Raw genomic sequence first — 24,804 nt, 5'->3', positions numbered from 1 at the left:
CTAGAAAATGCCATGAACTAATTTCATTCTCCAGTTAAGTGAATGAAAAACTGATGAATTCTGGCTTCTGAAGATGTCTCCATAAAAATCCATGCTGGGAGACAGAAAACAGAAATCTTGAGAGCTTTCCTGTCACCTAGCCATTGCCTCTTTATGGAACAGGGTTCCTGTCTAATCATCTACCCTTCTGATAGACCACATAACATCTATTGCCCATCCTTACTCTAATCTTGAAGGATGCAGAAAAGGTCAGTAGAAATGCTAGACTCATACTTATTAGGGAAGGATTATAGAGATCACAGGGAAGACACCCCGGCTGTCTCACTGTTCAGTAATATATGTCCTTAGTACCCTGAAAAGTTGGTTATTCCCAAACATTTAACACCAGGGCACAGTGCTCGAGAATATAGTTCTATGATCACACAGGGTTTCTTGATATCAGCTGTTCATATGACATGATGTGGGCAGTCCCTCAGCCACACTGAGCCCGGATCCACTAACATGAATCACAAGGTTAACTGAGCCTGGATCCACTAACATGTCAAAACACTGTATGTCCTCAAATTAATGCAAAGATTTCTTTTCTGGACATTTAATATAAATATACTTACACACAGCCTTTGACTCTTCAGTCTGGCTTCTTTCATTTACCATACCTTGAAGTTCTATCTTTGTTTGTATGTTTCTATGGCTCAATAGTATTCTGTACTCTAGACTGTCAGTTTGACTGATTGATTTATTGGTTGATAAAATTTGTGCTTTCCCCTTTTGACTACAAGAAGTCAGATTGCTGTTTGTGGACTAGTTTTTGTGTGGCTCCTGTTTTCAATTCTATAGAACTGAAATTGCCAAGTCATGTTGGAATTTATGTTTATCCAGTGAAACTGACAATACTCCCAAAACAGCCATGATATTAGGTGTATTTCTATCTTTTAGCATCTTCTTCAGTTTCATTCTTTAGTGTTTTAAGGTTTTCATCGCAGAAGTCTTTTTAGGCCTCCTTGGTTATATTTATCCCTAGGTAGTTTTAAAGCTATTATAAATGGGATTTTTTTCCTGGTTCTATCTCAGTGAGTTATAATTGGTATGCCGAAAAATTGCTAAACCGTATATATTATTAGTTTTATGTCCTATAAATCTGACAGAAGTACGAATGAGAGCTAAGAGATTTCTGATAGAACTTTTAAGTACACTTGAGTATAGGATCATGTCACCTGTAAATGGGAATAATTTGACTGTTACATGCTAACTCTGTACCTTCTCACCTTTCTCTCGTCTTACCCTTATCTATACAGATAAACTCCAAACACTCATATTGATTGAGAGTAAAGGAAGTGTTTACTATGTTTTCCTTCTAGATATTAGGGGGGATGTTCTCAACGTCTTCCGCTCAGTATAATGCTGGCTATGGGTCTGCCCTACAGCCTTTACTATGCTGAGATGTATCCCTTCTCCTCTCAGCAAGATTTTATAGCCTTGCACTTAGTTTTTCTGCACCTATCTTCAATTATTTACATGCTGTGTTACGTTTATTGATTTGAATATGCTGAATTTGCCTCCCTGAGATCAAACAGCTTGGTTAATGTATTTTTTTAAACTGTTTTTTAAAGTTTATCTTCTATTTATTTAATTTTTCACACAATGTATTTTAATGTTTCTCCCCTCTCAGCTTCTTTTTTATCTTCCTATCCACCCAGGTTCCGTTCCCCCCCCCCCAAAAAAAAACAACTATTTTTAGTTTCTTTTAAAATAATTTTATATTTTTACTTTATGTGTATGAATGTATTGCCTCTATGTACATATGTGTGTCACATGCATGCCTCATACATGAAGGGATCTGAAGAGGGTATCAGATCCTCCTGGAGCCTGGATTATAGGTGGCATGAGTACTGGGAACTGAACCCATGACCTCTGCAAGAGCAAGAAATGCTCTTAACTGCCGAGCCATCTCTCCAGCCCCTTAACATGTTCTTGAATTCAGTTATGAATGTCTTGTTGAGTGTTTTATATCTATGGACAATAAATAGATCATGCTACTGTTTTGTTATTGTCTCCTTATGTGTTTTGAGTATCAAGGCAAAAATAACTCTACAAAATGAGTTTGGTAGTGTTCCCTTTTGTTTGCAACAAAAGTAAATAGATGACAATGAAAATGGGTGAAGTTGTTTGGAAGGACAAATAATTATTTGTGGGTATATATTGATGTAACAACTTATGGAAATGAAAATAGAGGTTTCTCATAAGTTTAAAGCAGAACTGTATGATCCAACTAAACTGCCCTGGGATATATGCCTCAAAGACTATAAATCCTGCCAAAGTGGCATCTACAGTTCATACTTATTGCTGTACTCCTCATAGTAGCTAAGAAATTAGTCAGCCCAGATACCCAAACATATACATTTGGATGAAGAAAATGGGGCACATTTACACAATGGAATTTTATTCAACTATAAAAAAATCATAGCAAATGAAAATCATTCTGTTAATCAAAACTAGACTCAGAAAGATAAATACCACCTTTTCTCTCATACTTGGTTTTAGATATTAATGTTTATATTTTTGTATGTATATTGTCAATTGGTCATGAAGCTAGAAGAGTCCATGAGAGAAAAGGAGAGATGTGTGTGTATGTATGTGTATGATGTGTGTGTGTGTGTGTGTGTGTGTGTGTGTGTGAGTGTGTGTGAGAGAGAGAGAGAAAGAGAGAGAGAGAGAGAGAGAGAGAGAGAGAGAGAGAGAGAGAGAGAGAGAGAGGAAGAAGGAGGAAGAAGAGGAAGAAGAGAAAAAGAAGGAGGAGAAAGAAGAGGAGGAGGAGAAAAGTACAAAAGGGGACTATTAGTGTGGAAAGGATGAGCTGAGAGATACAAAGGGATGGAGAAAACTAGAAAAAGATAAAGCCCATTACTATGGAGAGTAATTTAAAACAGTATTAAAACAAAAATACATTATCCATTTATATAAGAATGCCTATCCTCAAATTTCTCCATTTCTCCTCTGAAAGACTGTGAGATCCTTGACTATGTCAGTGCATGACAGAAGGCTAGACCACTTGACAGGAATCTTATAAAGATAACTTCGGCAAAAAAGAAAACGATGAAACGTAAAAGTGTTACCAAAATGAGATCTAAAATGCTATCAGCAAACAGAAGCTGGGAGGTGTGCCCTGACCTCTCTGGTGGTCAACTGTGTGGCTGTGAGGGGCTCTGAATTTTTCAAGCTTGATGTGAAGACCCAAGACCAAAGAGTCACCTTGCTTGAAGGTGTTGACTGAGCTGGTGCCTGGGTTTGGGAAATAAGAGAGCACAGAGGTGTGAATGCCCTGCTGAGAGATACTTATGTAAGAAGTTGTCAGGCCAGTTTGTGGACTCCTGCAGTCTAAGTGTAGAGTCCAAACAATTTAGATAAAGCAGGGCAAACTCTGAGTGGGGGTGGCTTAGTGATATCCTGAGAAACGAGAAACCCGCAGAGCTCTTTGGAATAGAAAGATTGTTCTTTTCTGGTATCATACAATTGAGTGAGAGAAATTTCCTGGTAATCTCCAGGAGTGGGGCAGGATCTGTGTGTCCCCTTTGTCATAGGCTGGAGATCTCTCAGTCCCCCAAGCCTATAGCTTTCTACCATGTGCCTCTATGCTCTGATCCTGGTGTCTCTTGCAGCGTTCACAGCAGGGGGTGAGTATGGAATACAAATATTCAGGTGGTGGGCGTACATATCAAAAGTTAATACCAGGTAGAGGTGGGCAGAGGTGACAAAAGTATAAAACTGTAGCGAGCTTTCATTCATAGCCATTTTCGCTCTCTAGACAAATATCTCATCCAGACCAGCTATTGGAGTGAGTGGACATGCTGAGTCAGAGAAAAACAAACACTCTGAGATTTAAGATCACATGGCAGGTACAGAGGGCAATGAGATAACCCCATGTGTCACAAAAGGGGTTAGGAAATCTGTCTGTTTCCTCCTTAACTGTTCATCTACATTTTTGCCTGATCATGGAAAAAAGCTTGGTGGAAAATTTGGAATCTCAGCTAAATACTTCCAAACCACTTGTCTTCAGGCAAAGTACTCATATGGTGAACTTGTGTCATCCTGTCTCTACAGAAGTGGTGACAGTCCTCCCCCACTGAGTCACTATGAAGATGTCTTAGGTGGTTTTTTTCTATAGTATTTAGAGTGGGCCTAGGTGAGAGAAGGTAAGGAAAGGAGGTAGATAAATCAGAGGGTTGATTTGAAATGAAGTGTATCAGGTCTGAGGAGCTAGATTGCAGGGTCAAGCAACTGCCGTGTAAGCACCAGGACTTAAGTTTGAATCCCCAGTGTCCACATGACATAGGTGGTGAGACTGCAGTCTCAGTGCTCCTATGCCAAGATGGGAGGTGGAGACAGGAGAATGCCCAGAGGCTCCTGTACCAGCTAGTCTAGTATATAAGGGACCTAGGAAAGAAAAAGGGCACCATATTTTAAACCAGGTAGGGTGGGCAGTGTGTAAAGTGGTCCTCTGACCTCCACATGTGAACCACTGCAGGCACACGCCCTTACTTACACACTCACAAATGTGCACATACGTGCACATACATCATATGTACACATATACTAAAATTATAGTAAAATAAAATGGAACATGTTAATAGGAAATTGGAGGTGTGGTCAGGTCATCGCATTAGAGATAATGGATGTTAAGATAATAGTCTGCTAATTCTCACTCTCAAAGGAAGGGTTCACCACTGGGGTGGAGTATGACAAGAAGAAAGGTCTAGGGTCAGTTAGGAGGTAGAAGGATGGGTAAACTATAGACAGGTGCTTTCTTGAGGCATCTTGCAAATATCCCCCCCCCCTTTTTTTCAAGAGATTCTTGGTCACAGGCTATCTTAGTTGCCTTGTACATGGTTGTAAGTGACTACAGCCCATAAGACAATAGCCCAGGAGGGGAGACATGAATGAAAGAGGTGTATGGGATAGTGGTGCTGGATTTGATGTACCCCAGGAACCACAGTTCCCACAGAGTCAGGAAAGTAACAGATGCTAATACAACAGATGAGCAAATTAAATTCATGGTTAATACAAGACTACATATTGGATCTCAGTGTTTATCTCTGACATCTCAGCAATTGAGTTGCGATCCATAGGACCATGCACACCACAAACACCACCTTAGCCTATCTATGACTTCTAAGTTCAGAGCCATTACTTGTCTACAAAAACACTGACAGCCTAGAATATGTTTAGATTTTATCTTCTATCTCTACTTGTGGCTATGTGAGAAGCCAGGAGATGAGAGTAAAGCAGAGAAAGGAACCAGGTTTGGGGTGGAGCACTTTTTGCTGCTGGTCATGCCATTTCCATCGTGCGTGTGCGTGTGCATGTGTGACAGAAGCTATTTGCAAGCTTGTGTTCTTCTCATAAGTGGGATCATTTGTAATTACCTAGTAAACTTTCTTGGAGACATACTTTAAAGAAACTGAAAAGAATCTCCATCATACTGGTGATTGCTTGTGATGTTGATTTGTGCACACTCCACACAATGTAAGTGACAACTACTATATCTGGCCTTGTTCATAACTCCCACCTGAGCCAAACACTTCTTATGCTGACAAGTCTGGTTCCTACCCACTCTAACTCAGTGGGAGGTTGGTATTGGCCTGATGGAGGTTATGCTCAAATCTGCTCAGACATTGCTCCCTTCACCTCTTCAAAGCACTCAGCATCTTCTGCAACCTATTCCTCTTATCCCAGTCCTCCTATGAGGCTGTGCTCTTGTCCTGATGCCCTATGGTAGACATTCTTACACCCATTTGTGGCTGTTGCTGCATTCTTGCTTTCAGCCTTCCTGTTACTCCACAGTGGCACTGGCAGAGTGGTCGCACACATCCCTGCCATGTACATTGAACTTCACTCGCCTCTTATCAACTTTCATTGTGGAACAATTGTGTCTCACAGTATCATCCTAGAATACCTCACCAGCTTCTCAATAGGACCTGCCTCTCACTGAGCCAGAATCAGATCCTGGTACCTAGTCTTCTTTCTTCCCTGTGACCTTAACATCAGGCAGGGATCAGTTCTTCCTTTCTCATTTATATCTTCATATTAATTTACAAAATTTTCTCCTAGTTATAAAAAAATAGACAGTTCCTAATACAAAGCAGCTCACATTGCCACCATCCACAGACATCCTAATATGTAAATTTTCCAGAAAATTCCTCTCTAAATGGCTGATAATTAACAACAAGGAAAGGAAGGAAACATTGAGTTTGCTTTAGTTACACAAAGCATCGTTACAGTTGTAACCTACTTTACATAAAGGTTTTCCAGTATTAATGGCTGTTCTTCTTTATATAAATATAATTTCAACTTATAATGGGTTTTTGTCCTGATGACCTAATGTTAAGTAAAATAAAAGTCATCAAAACATAATCTGAGGATACATAACTTTCTTCCAAAAATTAACTTAGTATTTTATACTAATTAGCAGGGAATAACAGCAGGAGACAACTTAAATTTTTCAGTAATTTGTAGATAGCTAGCATCCTAGATCCCTGTTTCATTCACTGTTTTCAGTACAAGGTTTCCAATAAAGTGGGTTATTCTTCTGTTAGATGGAATCCTGGAGTCATTTTCTACTATGCCACACATACAGAAGGAGGTATGTTTTCTGTACAAACATGGGAGCAGTTGTAAAAGTGAGAGTAAAGGACTTACTGATAAGGATGCTCTGAGGCACTGAGGTGGTTAACCATGTAAGTGCAGACATGGGTGATCATGAAAAGGTGTGTACAAGTGCCCTGTCTCTTTAAGGAAGATCAGGCTGATTCTCTCAGACCCAACAATAAAGTTGGGACAGAAAAAAAGAAACAGAGAAATGAAAAAAGATTGTCTACTCTGTAAAATGAGGTATATGGAAGCATACAGAATATGTAGAAGTTTATATAGACATAGTGGAATACATAAAAGGCTCTACTCTGGATGACCCAACTCAGAGCCAATGGAGGAATAGCCTAGAACTTGATAATTTTCTTTACTCTGCAATTGTTCAGACTTTGTATTTGTCCATTGGGTAAGACCAAAGCCTGGACTTTACAGCCCTCCTTTGCAGGGACCTTCTCACCGCTGTACAACTGTTAACAGGGTCTGCTTGGCAGTGTGCTACTCAGCCCTCCCAGCAGACCCTCTGTTCTACTCTATGTGCTGTTGCTGTTCTGTGTGTTCTTGAATCTACATTTTCTGTATGTTCTACACCTTCCCCCATTCATTCTTGCACCTGCCATAAGCAGCAGTTCTTCTTTTGAGACAAAAATCAGAAGTGTTCATTGTAGGACACATATTTCAACTCAGCATTAGGCCAAGTGTCTCTTATGGTCCTTTCCCATGAGGTCGGCTTCCTGAGAGGAGTAGAGATCTCTTGCTCATCCTCTCGTCCACCATGCAGCTCAGCTCTGGGATCTTCTTTTTATTATTATTTTTTAAAGACGAGATCTGGTTGTGTAGCTCTGGATGTCCTGGAACTCTCTATGTAGACTAGGCTAGCCTAAAATGCACAGAGATATGTCTGTCTCTGCCTCTGCCCCTTGAGTGTTTGAATTAAATATATGTGCAACTATGATAGGGCAGTACCAAGTCCTTAATGGGTACATGTTTCCAGAGACTTTTGAGGATTATACTCCAGGTCACAGACATTGATAGTAGCCACTACTCTTTGTTTAAATGCTTTTCTTCTGCCATTTCCATTTGTCCCTTATATCAGCCCTCTAAATTAAGGTCTGTTTTCTTCATCATTATCTTATGTGTGAGAAGATACCGAGGCTTACAGGGCTGTGGCAGCTAATTCAAGATATCATGCTTAGAAAACGGGAAACCTATTAGAAACCCTGGTCTGAGTTTTCCTTCCTGATGTGCTGTCTTTTTCTCTTGTCCAGCAGGACACCCATCCTCACCACCCATGGTGGACACCCTACAAGGCAAAGTCCTGGGAAAGTATGTCAGCTTAGAAGGATTCACACAGCCTGTGGCCGTCTTCCTGGGAGTCCCCTTTGCCAAGCCCCCTCTTGGATCTCTGAGGTTTGCTCCACCACAACCTGCAGAGTCCTGGAGCTCTGTGAAGAACGCTACCTCCTACCCTCCTATGTAAGTGTGTAAGTCGCAAGGGTGGGCCTGTGCCTCTTTTGGAGGAAACCTGCCTCACAGCAACATAAGAAGGGTCATGTCTTCTAAGCTGGCTTCTACTTTATTCTGGAACCAGAAACATTGTGGAGGACTTCAGCCTCCCCAAGGCCCCGCTCTGTTTTGCAGAGGATCTTTTGCTCTGTGTGCTTGTAGTTTGTGTTTCCTCATCCCTAATGCAAGCCTTCCGACTGCTAGAAATAGAAGAACATGGTGGAAAGTTGAAACACTTAGAACTGCCCAGTCTCCTAGAACCCTTTCTTCATGATGTACTACTTGAGCTCCTGCTGATTTACATGTTTTTGTTGTTTATTTAATGAGTGCTTAGTACAGAAGAAAGATTTAGGAAATACAAGGTGCCAAGCTGAGGAACGTGACCCGATACAGGTTGCTATTCAGAAGCAGCTGTCACTGCCATCTGATACATTTCCAATCTCTTGTCTGCCACAGGCCTCTGCAGCTTTTGATGAATGCCTCCCTCACTTATGAATATGCTGGCAGCCTCAGTCACCCTCTGCCACTGACTCTTATACTGTTGCTTTTAATCACCTTACTTTCAACATTACGCTGCATGACACACACCAATTCTTTAACATCTGATCAGGGTGAACTGTTGGAACTACTCCACATATTCATGAACACTTTAGGATAAGTCCCAAGAAATAGAATTATTGAACCAAAGACTACGAACCTATTCTTAAATTTTCTCCAGAGCATCTCCATTGACAAACTCTGCCTAAACCTTAGACTTAGTGAAACAATTTTATTCTGCATTTGAGGAAACAAATAATATGAAATGATCATAGCAATAATAAATGTAAAGTCAATCTTTATTGTGTGTTGAAATCCTCATGAACTTAACGGATTCCTCTTTTGACATTCAAGTTACTGCTTTATGACTATTACACCTTTTCCCTCCATGGTGGAAGAAAAGTTCCCAGAATGAAATGTAGAACCATTTTCATTGATTCATTTCTGTACCTAACATTCATTTCTGTGTCATCCTGATATCTGAGGTCTTAACAGCTGCTTCTACATGATGCTTCTACAAGCCAATAATGCTTGGCTCCTCGGTCCATTGAGATCTGGGAACATGGCTTATAATGTACTGAGAATATAAGCACTACCCAGTATGAATCTTTGAGGTTGTAAGATGTTTAATCAGTTCTCTGACCACTCTGTGCCCTGTCTTCTCATCTATGAAATACAGATAAAGGTGGAACCCGCCCAGGGGCTCACCTAAGGTATTACTGTGTGAGCATATAATGTAAATCAGTCTTCTTCACTAGAAGACATCAGAAGTATTACTAACTCCGATCTTCAATGGCCTTCGAAATCTTTTATGAGAGCAGCAATGATTACTTCAATAGCTGATGATAGAATCCTAGCAAGCCAGGGCTGCAAAGCTCTTGCACATAGCAGTCTCCTTATTGAGACCTGGCAGATTGAGATCCGGGTCAGGAAATTCCCCAGGGTCACCTAGCTTAAGCGTGGGTGAAGCTGACCTGGAAAGTAAGCAAGTTACTGGTGAGATGCTGATACCTCAACAGGTCTGCCAGTTGAGAGAATTTCTGTGGCTGATGGCAGTCACCCCAGGACTAGACCATGTTCACCTGGTAGAGAACCTCAGTCAACTTTTCAGCCCACTGTACAAAGCTCAGCAGAGCACAGGACTCTGTCTAGGTAGTTCAAGGAGTGTCATCTCCAAGGGCAAGCCAACATATGAGCGCCTATGTTCTTTTTGGCCAGAGCAGATCTAAGACTCTGGGAAGGGAGACATAGTAAGTTCTTCATTTGCTGTAGGACAAGGAGACTATGTTCCAGACTGCAGTTCCCACAGCTCCTGGTGTATCTCCATTCCAGTGTCCCCATTGGCTGATAGCAATTCACAGAATTACATCTCCTAGTGCATTCTGAATGCCAGGTAATGTTTCCAGTTTGCATCTGGTAGAACGTCAATGTTTTCTTTCCTTCTACAGGTGCTCCCAAGACCCAGTGACAGGGCAAATAGTCAATGACCTCCTAACGAACCGAAGAGAGGCCATTTCTCTCCAGTTTTCTGAAGACTGTCTCTACCTAAATATTTACACTCCTGCTAACTTGACAAAGAGTGACAGACTGCCGGTAAGCTGTGGAACTGTTCTAGCCTTCTGAATTTCAACATCTGGCTCCTTAGTGCAACCAGAAGGGCTTAAAACAGCTAGAGGCAGGGCACCACAGCAATGAACCAATTCAGAGGCCCAGGACTTTTGTCCATCATAGAAGACCTTCTCCCTTGATTTTCCCCAGGAATATCAAGCAATGGTACCTTACTTCTGGGTCCACTGAAATCTGGGAATGTTGTTTGTGATGTACTGTTCATTGCATGAGTCTCCAAAGCAGTGCAACATTGAGTAGCTTCTCTAACCCTCTGTGACTTTATTTCCTCATGTATTAAACTGGTGTTTGGGGAAGATGGCCTTTTTTTTTTTAATTAATTTTTTTATTGGATATTTTATTTACATTTCAGATGTTATCCACTTTCCCCATTCCCCCACCCACCCAGAAACCCCCATCCCATCTCCCTCCTCCTGCTTCTATGAGAATGTGCCCCAACCCACCCACTCCATCTTCCCTGCCCTCATATTCCCCCACATTGGGGCATCTAGCCTTCACTGGACAAAGGACCTATTCTCCCACCTATGCCAGACAAGGCCATCCTCCCCTACATATACAGCTGGAGCCATGGGTCCCACCTATGCCAGACAAGGCCATCCTCCCCTACATATACAGCTGGAGCCATGGGTCTCTCCCTATGTGCTCCCAGGCTGGTGGTTTAGACCCTGGGAGCTCTGTTTGGTTGCTATTGTTGCTCTCCCCATAGGGCCACAAGCTCCTTCAGCTCCTTTAGTCTTCTCTCTAACTCCTCCATTGGAAACCCCAAGTTCCCAATCAGGTCAAGGGTTAGTTGTGAGCACCTGCCTTTGTATATGTCAGGCTCTGGCAGACCTCTAAGGAGACGGTTATATCAGGCTTCTGTCAGCATGCACTTCCTGGCATCCACTTCAGCATGTGCCTTTGGTGACTGCACAATAGTTAGAATTTAATCTTCTCTGGTTTTCTCACACAAATAGAAGGAAAAACTGATTACCTACAGTTATTTGCCAGTTTTCTGATGGAAGTTCCTTTGCCCTAGGAATTGTGAGTCAGTAAGAAGAACTGCTTCTGAGAACATCTGTGGCAGTAGCCACAGTAGGGGCAGATGTCCTGCTGTGTTACAGATGTTGAGAATGTTTCTGAAACAGGAGTTATTAGCCCTATAATGACACATAATAGTTCATTGGCAGTTACAGAAGTCGGGGGTCCCTTCCCCCAGAGAGTAGCTTCCAGGCTATACTCCATGCCCTGGGCAAGGACTAGCATTGTAACTTCCAATTTAGTTAGTTGTTGGGATTCCCCAGCACTACAGCACAGCAAGAATTACAGATTTCAGACCTGTATATCAGGATTCCCCAGCCCCTGATAGCAGCTATTGCTACTGGTCCAGCTAGGAACAAGAGTCGCTGAGATTCGGGGTCTGTAAGACCTAGCAGCTCAGAGAACTCTTATAGCAGACAAGACTGGTACCTTCTCTTCTTTGGCTTTCTTAGTCCTATTTCTCTACAAGCCTTAGGTCTCCACACTCCTCTTTACTTCTCTGGTTCCTCTTGTGTCTGTCCTTACTAATCTCTGGAATATTTCATCTGCCTCTCACTGCTATAGCCACTATTGAGACTGCTATTTCTAGAGTGGTAGCTACCGCTGCAATTTTGCAACTATTGATGCTTCTGCTGACATTGCTAATGTCATGACCCCTGCTGGCTCTGTTACTGCTGTGCTTCTGATGTGCTTCTGCTGTCAACTCTGCCATTCTTTGGACACAGCTGTGTTGTCCCCAAGTGTCACAGTGCCTGCTGCTGGCACTGTAATAGCTACAGGTTGTTCCCCTGGCGCTGCTGCTGTTCTTTCCTGTCACTGATTCCTCTTCTTTCTTCTGACCACCACCTCAGCCTATTGGACTAATGGAGGATATCAAGATAGGTAAGGGGACAACAGTGTAGCTTGGTGGTAGAGTAGCTGCCTGGATGCTCAAGGCCTTGAGTGTGATACCCTGCATCAGAAAAAAAAAAAAAAAACTAGTTAAGAAAAGTCCACTCTAGAGAAGCCTTTGGCTCACATATGCAACCCCAGCACTGAAAATATTGAGTCAGAAGCATTTGAGCAGGTTTGATGTTAGCCTGGGCTACATAGCAAGTACCTGGCCATCTATGGTTGCTTTGTCTTAAAAACCAAACCCCAATCTGAGAGGAGTGGGGAAGAAGAGGAAGAGGAAGTGGAAGGAGTAAGGAGGAGGAGAAAGAGGAGAAACCTTTTAATGGGCCTACTCTAGAGGGTCAGGGTGGGACTATGGGAGTCTCCTCACTGGGTCACTTGTTCCTTCATCTTGTGGTTGTATTCAGTGTCACCATATGCACAGTCAGACACGGAGTTTGAGAAAGATGAACATGAGCCATTGACATAAAGCCCTGGCATGAGGAGGGTGGGGTTCTGGGGTGAGCATGACACCATTGGCCGCGGATGTTTCCTACAGAGATGTTTTCAGTTTAAGGAGCCCTGTAAAGACAGGACCCATGAGTGTTTGGAGAAAGGCAAGAAATGATGAAGTAGATGATTATTTTAGGCCTCAGCACTGGGTAGGAAAGGCTGCCTGTTGTAACCTTGTTCAGTACTAGTACTGTTTCGGGGATGTCATACTCGAGTCATCTTAGATTAAGGCAACCAAACTAGACAACTTTTACGGCCCTTCTGAGGAGCTTTCTGATAATCTGTGTTGTTGCGTCCTTTTCCAGGTGATGGTCTGGATCCATGGAGGTGGACTAGTGTTAGGTGGGGCATCAACCTATGATGGACTGGCCCTGTCTACTCATGAGAATGTGGTGGTGGTGGTCATTCAATACCGTCTGGGCATCTGGGGATTCTTCAGGTAGAGTTGAATTCTTCCACAACTAGTCCCCATGTTAGTCTGTTTTCTTATTATGCATCAGAATACCAGATCAATACTTGGGATATTTATAAGGAAAATCTTATTGAGTTAAGAATTTCAGAGGCTGGTCATCCAAGATAAATTTTTTCCTTCTGTTTGAGGTCTGGTGTGGGCCCTCATATTGAGATCAATGTGGTAGAAAGACAGAAATGGAATCTTCAGGATGCAGAATAGATCACATATGAGACACAAAGCTGGAGGGAGATGGTGGGGAAGCCTTACTATTTTTATACATGACTCACTGGGGAACTAACCCTGGTGCTATGAACTCACCAAGGGCAGTGCACACAGTGGCTTAATGGCCTTTCACTGGACCTCACACATTACAGGCTCTAGTACTCCATCATTCTTTCAGATGAGCACATCCAAATATAACAACTGCCAGATCAAAGATGCCAGGACTCAGTCCTAGTGATGCCAAGCATCTATAGACCTCTGCCAGGCTCCTTCAGAATGCATTCCTCTCCTCCGCTGATGGACCTCACCTATCCATTAATTCTTCACCTATTACACTGCTTCTAAGCTGATTTATGTGTTGTTCCCTCTGTAATTCCAGGCATAAATAACAGCTACTTCTGAACCACCTTTTGCAGAGTGGGCACATTGCTGTAGGAGATGGACTGAGTTATGCCATGCTCCTGCTATTTTGAGCAGAGGGAAAAGAACAAAACCTTCCTCCTTTTCCTGCATCCCTCTGCTGGTGCTGGCCATGCTACCTCCTGCTCACTTGACATAAAAGCCTGGAGGATACTTTGGACTCCACGTTTTCTTAAACTCAACATCTAACCAATGAACCAGTTCTTTTGGCTCCACCTTCAAAACAAATTGACTTCATCTACTTATCATCCACTGCCTGCTTCCACTCTGATCAATGCCTTACAGTTTAGGACTAGATTATTGTTATAACCAGTATTTTTTTATAAGCCTGTTACTTTTAAGGCATGAGTTTTCTACAGTGTAGCCAGAATGCTATGACAGACATGAACTGAATCACATCTTGCTCCTACAGATCGTTTCCATGCATGTGTTAAATCTCTTGCCAAGGCTCTTGGCACCTGCTCTGCTTGTGTCTGCTGCTAGCTACACTCAGACATTTGTTTCCACGGCCCCAAGGTCCTTTGTAGCTGCTGCTTCTTATAACAAGCAGTAATATCTCATGATACTCATAAGCCTATATGGTCATTATACTCAGGTCTCTATTGGCTAGCACTGCCCCCATGAGGCCGTTCTTGGTCCTGCAGTCTGAAGCATCACTCACAGCCTCCCCCCGCTCCAATTCCTACATCTTTTGTAAACTGGTTTTATTTCCATTTTCAAAGAACTTTCATTACTTGATACTAAAACGTTCCCCCACCAGTTTATTATGCTCTGCAGTGTGAACTGAATACACTCAGAAGTTGGAGATTTTGACTGTCTTGTTTCCAAATAAGCACTAACTAGCTCTTAGGCTACACAGTTTCTGGAAGATGAGTGTATAGTACCGGGTAGCACGTTGATATAGAGATGAGAGGCAGGTGAAGACATACAGCAGGACCGCAGAGCACAGCTTATTTCACTAAGAGCATCAGCACTCTTCTAGGTCTGAGAATCCAGCCATGACATATCTACCTTCACCCTGGTTTCTTTCAGCACAGGGGATGAACACAGCCAGGGGAACTGGGGACACTTGGACCAAGTGGCTGCACTGCGTTGGGTCCAAGACAACATTGCCAATTTTGGAGGGGATCCAGGCTCTGTGACCATCTTTGGAGAGTCAGCAGGAGGTGAAAGTGTCTCTGTTCTTGTAAGTGTCCCTGGCACCAGGACTTACTAAGTGTGATATCTGCTGATAGGATCCCTTGGAGACCAGATAGCCTAGCCACAGGAGCTTTGCTTTCAATATCTAGATTCAGGTTGGTACTTTAATTGTTCAGCATTAGACAGTGGAAGAATAAAACCTGTTGTAGTAATTATTTAAAATTGGCCACTGGTCAAGCCGACTATCTAAGTTGCAGTGGCTCTGCTTAGCTCAGCCACCATATTCTATGGCCAGAGGCCACATGTGTGCCACAGCTAGAAACAGCCAGCCAGAAACACCAGCCCTGCCACCCATGAGATGCCAGCGTGGGAGATGGCTCTGCTAATCTTCCATGCTGTCTCTGCATGGCTAGGCATTGCCCAGACCATCCCATCATCCATGCGGGCCCAGTAAGAAAATGAGACTCTAATACTTAAAAAATAATCAAAGGCTGTATATGTTTGGTAATGCTAAATAACAATATGCCCATACAAAGAGAGTTGTTTCCCAATTAGCTAACTTTAAATAAAAGTTGTTACCTGATACTGCTCTCCATACCTGCCTGGCTCTCCATTGCTCTGACACTTCTCTCTCCCTAGTTCCTCCTCTTCCTTTTCCTCTTCCTCTCCTTACTCCTCCCACCTTAACCCCTCCTACAAAAAACCAAGCCCTCATTGGCTTCTAAGAAGTACTTTTACACCCCACCATAAAAAGCACCTGCTATATATTATTTTTCTTTTCTCAATTAATTGTTATCTTTCTGTTTGCTCACCACATTAACATATAATTCACTTGGGGAGGGCAGATAAGTGTTGAAAGTAAACTACAGATCACAAAAGAGAAGGGTGTGAGGTAGATCAGGTATCACTATTAGGCTCCAAGGTAGACCTACACACTGAGGGAACTAGAGCACTCGGAGCTGTCAGGGGTCAACTTAGTGGCTTCATGGCTTTGAAAACCCAATAAAAGGGCAACAGTGTCTGTGACTCAGGGTCCAGGTGGGAATGGAAAGATGGTCAGTTGTGAGGAAGGATGGACAGATGCTCAGACACATTCTGATAAGGAATCAATTTGGTGAGGAGACAAGGAGTAGGAGAAACTGTAGGAATCTATGGAAACTTCTGGGAGTTCTCAGTGACCCTCCCGCTCCCTGAGAACTGATCACAGCACAAACCCAACATAATTTTCAAACATGTGACTGAATAGAGGAAAATGGTCTTGTTTTCCTCAGAGATAAGGAAAAGTAGATAAATCCAAGGAGGTCATTTAGACTTGTATTACTGTAGTAATTCTACAACTTTTATTCATCTCTGTATGTGTCTACCATTTCTCTCCTGTAGACCTGCCTTCCATCCTCTTTCCTTTTCATTGTGATGTTCCTGTGTCTCTTTCACTTATTTATGTTGCATAACTTTTTTCAGTTTTTGAATTTTAGTTTAATTCTGCCATGATTTTCCCTTGCACAACAATTATATAGAGTTATAGCTTCTGTCTTCAATTCTGACCCTAAAGAAACCCTAAAAACAAGCTTTAGCTTGTGCATTCTTTGTTTATATACTTCTACATATGGCTTATTTTGGATTCTTTATCACATAGGATGATTTTCTTCAGTAACTGAAATATTTTGGTTCTAGAAAGAGAGTTCAAGGTCTTTTTCATGCTATCCCCTTGATGAGATAACTAAATATTATAAATAATTTCCTAATTTATATAAAAGCATTGCAGTTCATTTTCTTTATTAATTCCTGGGTTTCAATGTTTTCATATGATACATTGATTTCATGCTTACAATCAAATAACTTTAATTTCCTCCATATATTACTTACAATCTGATGATAAATTGGAATTGGTCGAAGGACAAATTTAATTAATTTCAACATATTTACAAGGATATTGATATTGTAATATGCTTTAGATGAGATATTTTAAAATAGTTGTTATTGATTCTACTTTTATTTCATTGAGAACTCATTAGAAACAAGAAATAACTTCAATTTTTCAGTCCTTTTTAATGCTTTATTTGTGGACTGTGATACAATAATTTTGGAGAAGTTTCCATTTGCAATTGAGAAGTTTTATATTCCTTATGTATTGGGTGGGATATTTGTATAAATCTGTTAAGTCCAGTTGATCCACGGTATATTTTAGCGCTGAGATTTCTTTGCTGATTTTTAGTTTGGAAGACTTTTCCAAATATGAGGGCTGCTTATTGAAGTCCACCAATACTATTGCATCATATCCTAGGTGGCCTTTCATGTCCCTTAGTGATTGTTTTATGAAATTAAGAGACCACAAATGTTTGCTCATAATTGTGGTACCTTCTAGATGAATTCTTCCCCTATTAATATGTAGTGTTCCCTATCTCTTATAATTAGCTTTAGATTGAAATATACTTTATCAGCTATAAGGGTAGCTATGCCTGCTTGTTTGCAGTTTCCTTTTGCTTGGTAATCTGCTTTCTCTGCTTTGGTACTCAGTGTGTAACACCCGTCTGTTGAAATGGACTTGTCTTTCAGTTTTTCCTTCTTCTGACTCTCTTTGGATGTTTTCTGTCAATGTTTCCAGAGGGATGTCAAAATGAAGTTCAGCTACAGGGTCAGGTAAAATTTGGTGCTGGCTGCCATGTGGGGCCAACGAGGCCATCCCACGTTGGCCAGGAGCCAGCAGAACCAAGAGGGAGGCTTCATGCCAGTCATCAAGGTGATCAGAGTCCAAACGCTGGTCCCACAGAATCCTATGGGTCACTGTGAGTATAAAATCTCTTTCTCTACTTGTCTCTGCCAGGTGTTGTCTCCCTTGGCCAAGAATCTCTTCCACAGGGCCATTTCTGAAAGTGGTGTGGCCCTCACTGCAGGTCTGGTCAAGAAGAACACCAGGCCCTTGGCTGAGGTAAATTCCACACTGAGCAATTCCTGTGTCCTTTTGCCTTGCCTCCTCACAAATCTCTCTTGCTATGGGATGCAGTTGATACTTTCAACGGCTAGAGCTTGTTTAAAGATCACAGCTAGGCCAAGCTCTGCAAGTTCTGAAGTGATTTTCTGTGAATTATGTTCCTTAGACACCTGACAGCTCAGTACAAGTTTTAGTGTGCAGCAAGCATTTCCCTGAGCACATCACATGCATTATTTTTCCTCATAGAAAAGATATAATTCATATGAGTGGCAAAAGACACTTGGACAGAGCATGGAGGAAGTAGCTCTACACCAGACAGAATTCTTAGTTCTTTTTCCTTACCACACTGGACACGGCTTCTCTTAACACATCCACATTCACAATATTATGCCCACTTAACAAATTAGTTTTCTTTTTTAAGACAGGGTTTCACTATGTAACCCTGGTTGCCCTGAAACTCACTCTATAGACCAAGCTGGCCTAGAACTCACCAAGATCCACCTGTTTTGGCCTCACAAGTGCTGGGATTAAAGGAATGTGCAACCACACCTGATTCCACTTAACAAATTATAAAGTAACATAGGCTCAAATATTTAAATAGTCTGTATCAAATCTCAATTACTGACAGAGACAACACTCTGAGGAGCCCAGAACCCCCACCTGCTGGTATTGAGAATTTGGGGCAATCATGTATCATCAGTAGAAAGTGGGTATTAAATAGAACACTAGGCTGTATTGACAGAGGTATAAATACTACTCTTGACCTTTACTGTGGCCTGTGATCTGTTGAAGAAAATTGCTGTCATATCTGGTTGTAAAAACACCACTTCAGCTGCTATGGTTCACTGCCTTCGCCAGAAGACAGAGGAAGACCTCTTGGAAACCACACTAAAATTGGTAGGTGAAATTGGTTGGCCTCTCTCAATGCTCCCCAGCCTTGTACTTTACCCCAGACTTCTTCACTTCAACTCTTCTGCAATTTTGGAGAATCTATTTCTCAGATGAATCCTGAGACATCATTCACATGTGTCCCCACAAAGGGAATATTTATCACATCCCTACATCCTCTGCTTTTTGGATGTGTCCTGTGGGGTTCCCTGTGATAACCAACTACCAAAAGCACCAGTCAGTCCTCAAATGTTACCTCTGAGTAACACCTCTTAGATGGCTATAATGATGTAATTCCTCTCTTGCTGCCTGGGCCCTGGACTAATCCCTGCTGACCCTACCTGCCCTTGGGGGTTGGAGGTGAGGTATTGCAGAGTCAGTGACACAGACTCCAAGAGCAAGTGAGAAACACTGCTGCAAGCTCATCTGAATGCTGCTGCAAACTCCTTTAATACCGTTGACCTGAGCCCCATTGGTCCCAAGAAAGCATCTCTTCTAAACAGCAGTTCCCAATTGGCTGGCATTGTCTGCATCAGCAATCCTTGGTTTCTCAGGCAGTCCTCAATTAGGTCCTTCTACAGGAGATGCTTTTGAGGCTGTGTGTCCCCAGGTATTTACATAGAGGTGGCCCAGCTATTCTTGCTACACTCTCTGTATTCCCCATACACTTAACCCATTTGATATATGATTGTTTTCCTCTTTGGATTATTCTGGCAAATAGAAAATATTCAGTCTATTCTACATCTCCTACCCTGACACCATGCTCCCTAAATTATCTTGGTTGGATTTATGGAGAAGGCCAGTATACACATTGTTGGTGGATTGGAAAGAACAACTGCTTAAAGGATTGGGTGAAAAGTTACAGATGCTCACTGAATGATTCATAGATTGTAGACAAACTGAAAGTAAGTGACAGGTTATGATGTATCTACACTACACCAATGGACTGGATTCAGTGAATTGGATGGAGGGATGAATATCTGGAAGATAATAAATAGGCAGGTGATTATCCTTAAATCTATAGAAGTAGTCTCTGGAAACAAGGAAAGGTAGGTAGGAACTGTTATAATTTAGATAGCTTCTAAATCAGCCAAATGGTGCTTTATAATGAAAAAAATACTGATGGCTTTTCACTCTAAGAGAGAGAGAGAGAGAGAGAGAGAGAGAGAGAGAGAGAGAGAGAGAGAGAAACAATCTCAATAATACAGAAGGCTGCCACTGTTGCCAAGAGGCAAGAAAATGTCCTGAATAGATTCACTGTTTTCTGCAGAGGAACCATGGGGTGTTGGAGAACACATAGGTGGAAAGATGAAAAGAAGGACTGGTACCCATAGAAGATGCCTTTCCAGAGCTCCAATGACCCTGACTCTGCCACCCCACCACCCCCCCACACACACAATGCTCGAACACACACAGTACAGTTAGTCAGAGAACACTGTAGGAATCAGGAAGGAGAGACTGGTCATGCTCTAAACCCAAGTCAGAGAATCAGCTTTGCACCAGAATGGCTTCCTAACACAACCGTTATCTTATCTTTACAGAATCTTTTTAAGCTGGATTTGCACGGAGACTCCAGACAGGTAAGGATTATCGCCTTCTGGATTAAACTCCTCTTGAGTTTTAACAGTGCTTCTACTCCAAATAACTATGAATAAGACTTCTGTCTGTGGAATTCTGGTTATTTCTGTGTGTGTATTGTGGAGGCTGAGAGAGGAGAAATCACTCATTCACTTGTCAGCATAGACAGAAGGATTAGAGGCTGGAATTGAACTTACCCACAACTCTCTGTAGAGGACTTTGGTCAACAACTCTGTACCATGGGTTTATTTGACCCCTTGACCCCTTCTCATTCATATTCCGAATTCCCAAAAGGAGCCTGCAGGAACAGGCTTTATTAGAATGCCCCACTATCAGGAGGCAGAGATGGCACTAAGTGTTTTGTGAAAGGAACAAGCTGATCACTAAGTGTTTTGTGAAAGGAACAAGCTGATCACTAAGTGTTTTGTGAAAGGAACAAGCTGATGAGCCATGCAGGGAGGAGCCTAGAAGTTCATTCTTCTATGACCTAAGAAAATCCACCATTACTCTCCTTCTCCTCCCTCTCACCTTTTCAATACCCAGCTACTGTCACCTATGGTCCTGTCTTCTGTGATTAACTCTCTGTGGATTCCAGAACTTCCTTATAAGATCTTATGAGAATAAAATGAAATTCCTTCAACCACCCAATAATGACTTACTAAGGACTCACTTTGTGTCTGGAGCTGATTTAACAGTTGAAGAATGACAATGAAGCATATGTAATCTGCTTTTTTGGAGATTTCTGTCCTAGTAGGGGAGGCATGTAGCAGAAGAAAAAATATGTAATAATGTGTAATCATATATGTTTTCTATAGATTAGAATTAAGTTGATTGGGAGGTATGGCAATGAGAGGTGGGAGCCATTTGGAGTCCTGTCAGGCGAGCATCCCATTTGGAGTAAGGCTTTATCTTCTTGTCTCATCACTGATAATCACATATGTCCACTTTGTAAGCTATTTACTACCATTTTTAATGTTTGCTGCTATAAGTTATTTCTCTGCTTAAGATGCTCTAGAATATAGTGATGCTGATATACCCAGCGTCCCCAGACACGACAGGCTGTGAGAAACCCTGGGGAGAAAACCAGAGAGATAGGTGGCCTTCTGCCAGGCTTGAGTTCTGGTACCTCTTGACCTTGAAGTCAGTGTTGATGAGTCAACATGACACTACACCCAAAGAAGAAAGAGGAGAATTGCCTAGCTCTTGGGGAAGCCATGCTGAAGAGTAGTCATGTGATACCTCTAGTGTGTGAAAAAAAAAAAAAAGAACAGGAAGATATTGGAAACTAGGTAAATTGATGAATTCATGGGGCAATCACAGTAGACCTCATGATTGTGAATCTGAAGCCAAAAAAATTTATTTTTATGTTACTCTTGGTTGGGGAAATGCTAAGCCCTATTAATCTGGTGTTTTATTATAAATAAGTTCTACATGTTGATTATTTGCAATAAAGTTGTTATATAACATGGTTTTAAAACTGGGACCCACATATAATGTTTAGAATGTTAGGAGCAGGTTCCCTGGAGCCTAGCTCTGTAAGTCCCCAGCAACAGTGGCTCAGGATTCACTGATGCAGAATTTATTAGTGTCAACTTCACAGGCATAACTATCAGGAATAGTAAGAATCATCCTGACTGATATAATAATCTACTATAGATAGAAATACATATTCTACAATAATATACATTTAATTTTAGCTAAGGGCCCCTCTTCTTCCTTGCCACCCTCCACTTATTACTGAGATACCCCAAATCAGGCCTTAGTGGCACATACACCATTAATTTCCTTCTTAGTATCCTAAGTCCCCACAGCCCCTACCCAAGCCAGGATGTCCATTTTCTGGCTTCTCCCTTAGAAAGTCACACACACAGAGAGAGAGATGTGTCATCCCTGGCACTGTGTTGCTCTCTTCCCCAGAGCCATCCCTTTGTTCCCACTGTGCTTGACGGAGTGTTGCTGCCAAAGATGCCTGAGGAAATCCTGGCTGAGAAAAGTTTCAACACTGTGCCGTACATCGTGGGACTCAACAAGCAAGAGTTTGGCTGGATTCTACCAACTGTGAGCATAAACAGACCTCTTAGATCAGACCATTCCCTACCCATCACTCCTCCAACATGTTCTTTCTTCCTGGACCTCTGCTTGTGCCTAGGGCCTCTGTCTCTTGTTATACATAAATACTTCCATGGAGACATTTTCTGCCTGAGCTAACTTTAAGCCTGAGTGGTTCAGTCCTGGGAATCTTAGCTCAATGAACAGTTTGTCACTTCATTAAATTTAGGTGCTCAGAATGTGCAGGCTGAGAAGGCCTACACAAAATGATCCAGGCAATCAGATAAACATGGGTGTCTCTAAGTGGGAAAGGGCTGGAAGTTCAGAGGAGTCTGACTGGGAAGCACAGCTTCTACCATGAACCTGGATACATTTTGAATAAATCTCCCCACATCTTCTCATTTTACATCACTGAATGATTCAAAGTCACTCAGTCATGACTTAGAATACCCTCTTAAAGGGAAAGAAGGGCTTTTCCTTTTCAAAGATAATAACAAAAGCCAGACATTAGGTTCAAGAATAAGGCAGGTTTCCTTTTCTAATAGGGTGGCAAGAGGAAGAAGCTCAAACATGACTTGAACTCAAGTCCCAGATAGAAACATCACTAACCCTGAAGATGTTTCAAGGCTGGGAAAGGAACTGTGGAGTGAGTGGAGAGTCTGTGTAGCCAGACATTAGATTTCATATTCAAACCTCATCTTCAGGAGAAACACACTCGTGACAGGCAGAAGATCAAGATGAAGTAAGGCGACCAACATGGTTGAGATGGAAAAATAATTGCCACCTTGTGCGTTTACATTCCAGGGAGGTTACATAAAAGATGAGCAGTATTTATTCTTAAGCATTTGGGTCTTTGGGTGTGAGGTTTCCATAGGTGAGAGGTGAGGCTAACCCCAAGGTTTCCACAGTCAGTCTGGAGCAGGTGTTGATGGCTGTCTATTCATACTATGTCTCTGCTGAAAATTAATTTCTGAAAGCAGCAGACTTTTCCAGCACAGTCATTATAGAGAGACTAGTATTATCCCTCACGTGGCTTTCAGATGCTAGAAGCTATTCTAGAATTAGACCAATCTCTGTATAGGACTGTGACAGTCTGAGAGTTTCAGGGCTCTCACTGCAGAAGGGTTTTCAAAGAATGCAATGGATGGCTTTTGCTTTCTCTTTTATGTCTGTGAGGTTTTCTTTCCTCTCTGCTTTGAGGGTCCTTGTGCCCCCTGGCCTGATCAATACACATCTTTAGAGTATCAATTTTCATGAGGGGATTTCTGTATAAATCCACGTTTCCCTGATTGTTTTAAAGCTCATAAGCAGCCATACCCATCAAAGCCCAACCTAATATCTTAATTTGCTTTGCTTTGTTATAGTTTGCCTATTTGGTTCATTCTGATAATGTCTGTTTTTAAATAGATGATGAACTATCCCCCCTCTGATGTGAAATTGAACCAGATGACGGCCACATCGCTCTTGAAAAAGTCATCTTTTCTTCTTGTAAGTACTCTTGGGACTGTGGCAACTGGTTGAGAAACAAAGAAAAGCTGAGAACTTGCCCCAAATTATAAACCTACAGAATGTCAGGAGAAGAATAGAGTCCTCTTACTTTGCCCAATTTTCTGATGTTCCCATATCCTTACCAAGGATTTGTTCAGGGCTCAAGAGATTCATAGTCAATGAGTGAGCCAGAGGAGTCATACAAGTCATGTTGTCACTTTCCTTATCCATTCTAGAACCTCCCTGAGGATACGATTCCAGTGGCCATTGAGAAATATTTAAGAGATGCAGATGACCCAAGGAGAAATAAAGACCAATTTCTAGAATTGATTGGGGATGTGGTATTCGGTGTCCCATCTGTGATTATCTCCCGTGGACATAGAGGTGAGTCCCTGAGGTTGAACAGGAGAGAGACACTTATTTTACCCTTTTCTCTGTGACTGGCTTACCCCCAAACATTTACAGATGTGAAACTGCCAACATCAAGCCTTTAAGACTGCATCTTTGCCTTATCTTGGTATTTGTGCCAGTATCATCTGTGGAACTCACTGAAATGCAATGGAGTAAATGGGAGTTAATTCCTGAAAATATGAGTTGGAACAGGAGGTAGTGACAGAGGAAGGCACAGAGGCTGATACCTGGCTAAGCATAGATTCACTGGAGCTGGGGCTGGGGAAGGCTGAAAAACCAGCAGAACACATAACCCAAGGCAATCCCATCTGAATAGTAAGCGAATAGAGTATTTAATCTACCAGTGACCACTTGCCATTAGGCTAAACCTGATCCAGATGACCTGCTGTACAGGTCAGCAGAACAGTGTGTGGTAACCAGACAAAGAGCCCTTAGGTGTAAAGAGACAGATGGTGGATGTAAACAGAAGCCAGACTGAACAGGAAGAAGTGTCGTATCAGTAGCATCG

The 24,804-nt window shown here is 42.0% G+C and overlaps 1 protein-coding gene across 2 annotated transcripts in view; it reads left to right on the top strand.

The window, feature by feature from the left end:
* The first annotated feature begins 3,407 nt into the window (after positions 1-3,407).
* The window catches only part of LOC117722884 (carboxylesterase 1E), a 30,100-nt gene continuing 8,703 nt past the window's right edge, over positions 3,408-24,804 (top strand). The window contains exons 1-11 of one of the 2 annotated variants that reach the window (XM_034522150.2): positions 3,408-3,671; positions 7,911-8,115; positions 10,131-10,275; positions 13,020-13,153; positions 14,843-14,996; positions 17,775-17,879; positions 18,675-18,779; positions 20,312-20,350; positions 22,266-22,406; positions 23,805-23,885; positions 24,122-24,269. In XM_034522150.2, the coding sequence (XP_034378041.1) occupies positions 3,620-3,671; positions 7,911-8,115; positions 10,131-10,275; positions 13,020-13,153; positions 14,843-14,996; positions 17,775-17,879; positions 18,675-18,779; positions 20,312-20,350; positions 22,266-22,406; positions 23,805-23,885; positions 24,122-24,269 (1,309 nt within the window). In that variant the 5' untranslated portion in view covers positions 3,408-3,619. Of the gene's footprint in view, positions 3,672-7,907; positions 8,116-10,130; positions 10,276-13,019; positions 13,154-14,842; positions 14,997-17,774; positions 17,880-18,674; positions 18,780-20,311; positions 20,351-22,265; positions 22,407-23,804; positions 23,886-24,121; positions 24,270-24,804 lie in introns of both variants that reach the window. The other variant, XM_034522149.2, reaches the window with a different exon arrangement.

Source organism: Arvicanthis niloticus, chromosome 18 (genome assembly GCF_011762505.2).
Source record: "Arvicanthis niloticus isolate mArvNil1 chromosome 18, mArvNil1.pat.X, whole genome shotgun sequence".
NCBI lineage: Eukaryota > Metazoa > Chordata > Mammalia > Rodentia > Muridae > Arvicanthis > Arvicanthis niloticus.
The sequence above is the reverse complement of the archived record's forward strand: the minus strand, read 5'-3'. Positions and strand labels throughout refer to the sequence as shown.